A 6001-nucleotide genomic window follows, 5' to 3' on the forward strand; every position below is an offset into this window, starting at 1 on the left:
CGGATTTACAGGGTAAAACGTCAAGTATAGCGATAAGATTTCCTCCTGAGTAGATATTCTTTTTACATTATGTAAAGATAAAAGGCTAAAATATTTCTGTGATTTTTTTTGTGTACTAGGATAAATAAAATGACGACAGTTCGTGCTGCCCAATTGTGCAACGAAACCATTCTGTCTGCAGTGAATCGCCAACTGACACTGGACAAAATGGCAAAGCCCTTCTTCCCAGACCCTCCCGGACAGGAGAAACGTACTGCAGCTGTCCTGATAGCAATCTGTGAGGAAAAGGACAATGTTCTGTCCTTGCTGTATACGCAGAGATCTGGGAATCTCTCTAGGCACACTGGCCAAGTTTCCTTTCCAGGTGGCATGAGAGATCCCACCGATGTCTCATGGGAAGATTGTGCCCTCCGGGAAACCGAAGAAGAAATTGGACTCCACAGACGTTTTATTGATATCTGGGGTACCGGAGCACCTTTGAACGTGCCATATTCAAAAGTTACTATCTACCCTGTAATCGGGAGCGTGAAGAATTTCAATGATCTAGAGCTGAAGATAAATCCCGCTGAAGTTGAAAAAGTCTTCACGGTATCTCTAGATCATCTTTGTTCCCCTGACAATCATCGACACACACAATTTAACAATGGAATTGTTATTCCTGCCTTCGTCAATACTCCAGCCAAAGTTTGGGGCATTACAGCATTCTTGACTCATATTTTCTTGAAAGCTCTCCTGCCCAGGGAAACTTACAAAAGAACCTGGCCAATGCTAAAGCCGTACAAATTATAGTATGATGTATTAATTAATTAAATTAATGTATTTTTCAATTGGGTTATAAAACGAATTTATAGAAAAGAATTCTTGTTGGAAATGTTAATTGGTAATAAAAGGTTATATAAATTTTTATTAAATTTATTTTGGAATTTAATCTTTCGTCGAATAATATTTTAAATAAGTCTATTAGGAATTAAGGGAAGGCTTTCAGGCATCGATCGCACAGTCTGTCAAAACAATTTATTTCTTTTCTAATTTTTTTTTTATTTTAAATTATGGGTAAATCTTACTGGAATATGAAAGACAAAGGATCAACTTGCTTGACTTAGTCCCATGTTTCACAAAAAATGAACAATGAAACAAAAAGAGTAAATTCTTGAAAAAAATCTAATTATTTAGTGACTAATATTATCTGAAAATTTATTAAATACTTTTTCGAAATGCATTGAAATCTGAAAATCGTAAAAACTGAATGAGCAACTTGTAATTTGCAAGGAACGATAATTTGGAAATTGCTCCTTAGAGATTAAAAGATTCTTATGAAGAAATCTGTTAGGGTCACCGTATGTAAATTCTTTACAGTAAATCTTTACAAACTTGATTTATTTATATAGTGTGACTAACTAAGTAAAGAATTTGTCACTTAAAATTCTAATCAGAAAAGAAAGAGAAGGAAAATATTATCAAAATCGACGCGTTGTCAACCTTTCCGTTCGTCAATTTGAACAAAAACTGCATGAATTTGTACGAAGTACGAAAAGTACTCTTGCCTCTGTTGGGCTATTTTTCCTGCGTTATTGAAGGATTAAAGCATCAAATCATTTTTTTAAGAAATAAAATTTAAATCTCGATCTAAGCCTCAGATTTCATAGTATTCGAGAATGTAAAATAGATATTTTGTTATTCTATTTAAAGAAATAACTAAATTTGAAAACTTGTTAACAGTAGAAGACTCCGTGTTGTTGTAAAAGAGATATAACTCACGATTACAATCATGTTTCCAGAAAAGTTCAATTGACCAAAGCAAAGGCAGTTAGATAAGGGGTACTGCTCATAGGACAAAATGAACTTTTGAGCTTTTACTCCAAAATATAATTAGGACGCGCCGAAAAATTTAGGATACTCCGCTTGATATTTTACTATAAGTTTCTGCCTAAATACCTATCCTACTCTAACCCTTACCAAGGCAAGAAATATTGGCATCAAAGTGCAAACCTTATATTTGCTGCACGATCGATACTCTTTCACCTGGACAGACCATCGTCCTGATAACTCCTTCAGGACATCGCTGATTCTGATACTGATTTCTTTATGCACAATGAATCTGATACACGTGACAGTCCATTTTCCTGAAGTATATAGTTCAGAATATCGCTGATTCTAGTTTTATTTTATAGGAGAATCTACCGCCCTAGCGTGTCTGTTTCAAAAGAGTGTGGATTCTGACACATTTCTACTAGACAGTCCATCGTCCAGAGAATTTCAGAATAGTCTTTATTTAGACATTCTTTCACAGGACAGTCCATTCCCTAGCTTTCTCTCAGAATTGAGTTAGTTTCGAAACACTTTAATAGGACAGTCCATCATTCTAGTAAGTTGCTAGGAGGACCCCGAGACACCAAGAACAAAATTATGAATACAAAATTGTACATACATATATTAAGGTCCCCATGATTCAGGATGTAGCCAAGATTTTAGGAAGAGGAGTGATCAAATTGGGTGATATCTCGAAAAGTAACGTCTTTTCGAAAGCAAAAAAAAAATTTTTCTCGAAAATTTGCAAAAAATAAGTAAAATTTTTACGAATTTAATTTATTTAAAAATCAATAAAATCCTTAATAGGGGCCTTTAGGAACACGAAATCCACTTATATAGGAGCTGTTCTTCGAGGTAACTCTGGTTTTTTAAACTCTATTTCTGTTCCTGTTTTGATGGATTTAGATAAAGGGGTAGAAAACGTTCTTATGTATCTGAAAAGCTTTATTGCAATGGAAGCTTTCGAAAAAAAGGTCTCAAAATGATATTCTTAGATCAAAAAGGCTTTTACACTTTTTATAGACATAAATCTTAATATAAACTGATTCTAATGATTTTAAGTGGTTCAGACAGTTCATAAACAGTCTTCAAATCCTTCAAATAGTTTTTCAAAAGTAAATATTAGACAGCATTAATTTTTTTTATTGAAACTCCCTTAGGAAGATTTTAGCAAGCTTTCCGTTTAAAATGCACAATCAATCCATTTCTGCAACATTTTTTATGATCTCAAATTTATTTGCAAAGACGAGAACACTTCCTCAAAAACTAGAACGTCTAAAATATTTCCAAAATGGGATTTTATTGAGTGAAAATTCCGATAAAGAAAGGAAATGTTCTTTTTGATGTGCTTGAAATTAAAAATTTAATTTATATTCAATCTTTCGGTGGTGAGCGTGAGTTGAAATCTTGCTAAAGCCACCAAGAAGACGTTTCTTTGAAGAAAATACCGGGAAAGAATATAAAAAGCTATTTACGACTCCAAAAACCTCTTCCAAAATAACACTATAGCTTCTTTTTTATAGTCCATTTTGAAAAGTTTAAAAATTATATTTTGCACAATTATTTTAATATGTTTCATCGATTTTTGTCTTTTATCAGTTTTTAATCCAAATTAAATTATTTTGGGGTATTTGGAAAGCTCATAGATCCAACAAAAAACATTTCAAAACAGTAAAAACTACCTTGGGTGAAAATGTCCTTAAGGTGAGCTAAATGTTTTTCAATTATTTTTAATTTAAACTTTTATATTTTTTGAGTATCGTGTAAGAACGGTAACGGCCTCTCCCTGCCTTCACTGAGAAAAAAAGAGGGTGCGATTAACATTTTTTCCTCATAACATTAACACTTTTTAGGTGTAAAAATATATCAACATTTTTTTATGTTAATTTTACACCTTTTTAAGGGTAAAATTAACATGAAAAAAGGATACCTTTAACCCCTAATACACCTAAAAAGGGTATTATTTACACCGATTTCGGATCAATACTGCAGGGTAAAATTAACTTTTCCGGAATGTTATTTTAACTTTTTCGGATTTCTCTCAGTGTTCGTTTACTATGTACCTGTACAATGTTTAATTAGAATCGAATAGTAAATTTGAACTTTTAAACTTGCAATATTCAAAGGGGCCGAATGGATAAAATTGACATACAAAATATAAAAAAAAGCTATTCAGGGGGCCCCTTGGGATAGGGGCCCCGTCAGCATTGCGTCTTTGCCACCCCCTATATCCCCCACTGGTTTAGTACTCTTCCGCTTCAGAAGAATGTTTGATCTTACTAGCCTTGTATACAAGACAGTCCGTTGTCCTTCCTAATATCTCAATTCAATTCGCAATTCACATATTTTAGAAGCCTTTTTCTTCTAAACAAACGTTGTAAAAATCTGTAGGGGAAGGCTTATAGACTTTGCACATACTTAGGCTTTAAACATTTCATATTTTTCCGAAATTTTTGTAATAAATCTGACCTATCTAGGGTAAGATGGGGTAATTTGGAATTATGTTGAATTTAGAACTTTGAAATTTCCTAACAAATTTAGATGGCAAAAGGCGAAAACAATGAAGAAGTACTCTAGCATGTAAAGTCTTGTACTCCTTCGTGATTTTACTTTTCTCTTTGACCATCTGAAAAACAGTAAGAAAATCTCGAAATTCCAAAATAGTCATGATTCCGAATTAATTAATCTTACTCTAGGATAAGATAGGGTAATTCGGAATTTGGAATTCGGAATCATTACTATTTTGGAATTTTGAGATTTTCTCACTGTTTCAGATGGTCAAAGAGAAAAGTAAAACCACGAAGAAGTACAAGACTTTACATGCGAAAGTACTTCTTCGTTGTTTTTGCCTTTTGCCATCTAAAATTATTAGGAAATTTCACAGTTCCAAATTCGACATAATTCCAAATTATCCTCTATTACTCTATAGCATATTTTAACAGCTAGTTGAAAAAAAATTGGTGAGATTCATTAAATGAATATGGGAAAAATATGAAGTGTTCGAAGCTAGAGTGTGTGCGAAGTCTGCGCTTGCAGTAGTGCTCATTTCCAAATTCGGCTGGAAAACAATAATTTTGCTCAATGTTTGTTATGTTACAAATTTACCTTCTCCAAATCTACAACATTTTTCGACAGATCTTTTTATTTTTAGTAAAATTATCTTTTTAGATTATTCAAACTTCTTCAGATCCCCGCTAGTAGCGTTGAAAACGCAGTTAGGGTAAATTAAACTAATTTATAACCTGCTCCAAATGGAAATTTTTCGCTACTCCAAATGGAAACGTCATTGTTTTCATGATAAATACACTACTAAATTATTATATTTATATATTTTCTATACCACAGTTTCATTAGTTAATTTTGCTCCAAATAAAGCGAAAATCCATTCATATTTACAAATTTTAATACGTTAATTTCTCAGAAAAATTAAAAGTGTACCTTTTCACCATAGAATTTTTCATTTATCAATCAAGCTTTCTAAAGAAAAACACAATAAGGTTGTTTATTCGAATTTTTTAAAATTTATGTCATATTTCTGGCAAATTTTAGTTAAATTAAGTGCTAATCTTTATTGTTAATGGTACGTGAAGTTTTCAAATGAAATAATTACCTATTTCGTGAACAAAAAGGGTTTTTCTGAAGTGTCTGCAAATGCTTCAATTGGAAACACCGGAAATATGATTTTTTGGAGAGATTTTTTTATTGTTTTAGATGGGAAAGGAGACAAGACCAGGAATAAGTACAAATCCTGCACTCAGGAGCAACTCAACAAGGTCTTGAAAGCCTTTCGTCGCGGTTTCACTTACACTGTTTGCCTCCAATTAGAAACTTTCCCTTGTCTCCATTTGGATTAATTTGTTTTCAATAGAAGCATTTTATGCTCGCGTATTTTTCTTGTATTTTAGAAGTTTTCAAATTATATCTAAAGAATTTTTAGTAAACAGTAACATTCTAGAAGAGTTAAGGAGCAAATTTATGTAATTCTCTTCAGAAAAAAATATGAACTTAATGTGTTGAATCTTCTGTCAAAGTTAAAGCGTCTGGAAATGGTTTTGAATTAGGACATTTACCCTACAGCCCGATATTAACAATGAAAACAAAATAAAAAATGCATTAAACACATGCTTCATACGAAGAAAAACTTTTTTGTAATCGCTTTTGTAATCTGCATGAAAGAATAAAACACGTCAAA

The 6001-nt window shown here is 32.4% G+C and overlaps 1 protein-coding gene across 1 annotated transcript; it reads left to right on the forward strand.

The window, feature by feature from the left end:
• LOC129805892 (mitochondrial coenzyme A diphosphatase NUDT8) lies at positions 1 to 915 on the forward strand. Its single transcript, XM_055854130.1, has 2 exons — positions 1 to 49; positions 120 to 915. The coding sequence occupies exon 2, from the start codon at positions 130 to 132 to the stop codon at positions 787 to 789; it is 660 nt and encodes a 219-aa protein (XP_055710105.1). The 5' UTR covers positions 1 to 49; positions 120 to 129; the 3' UTR covers positions 790 to 915.
• Positions 916 to 6001: the final 5086 nt, after the last annotated feature.

This window comes from Phlebotomus papatasi, chromosome 3 (assembly GCF_024763615.1).
Source record: "Phlebotomus papatasi isolate M1 chromosome 3, Ppap_2.1, whole genome shotgun sequence".
NCBI lineage: Eukaryota > Metazoa > Arthropoda > Insecta > Diptera > Psychodidae > Phlebotomus > Phlebotomus papatasi.

Excerpts from the sequence above, each read along its gene's own strand:
- LOC129805892 (XM_055854130.1), top strand. The coding sequence starts at position 130 with ATGACGACAGTTCGTGCTGCCCAATTGTGCAACGAAACCATTCTGTCT.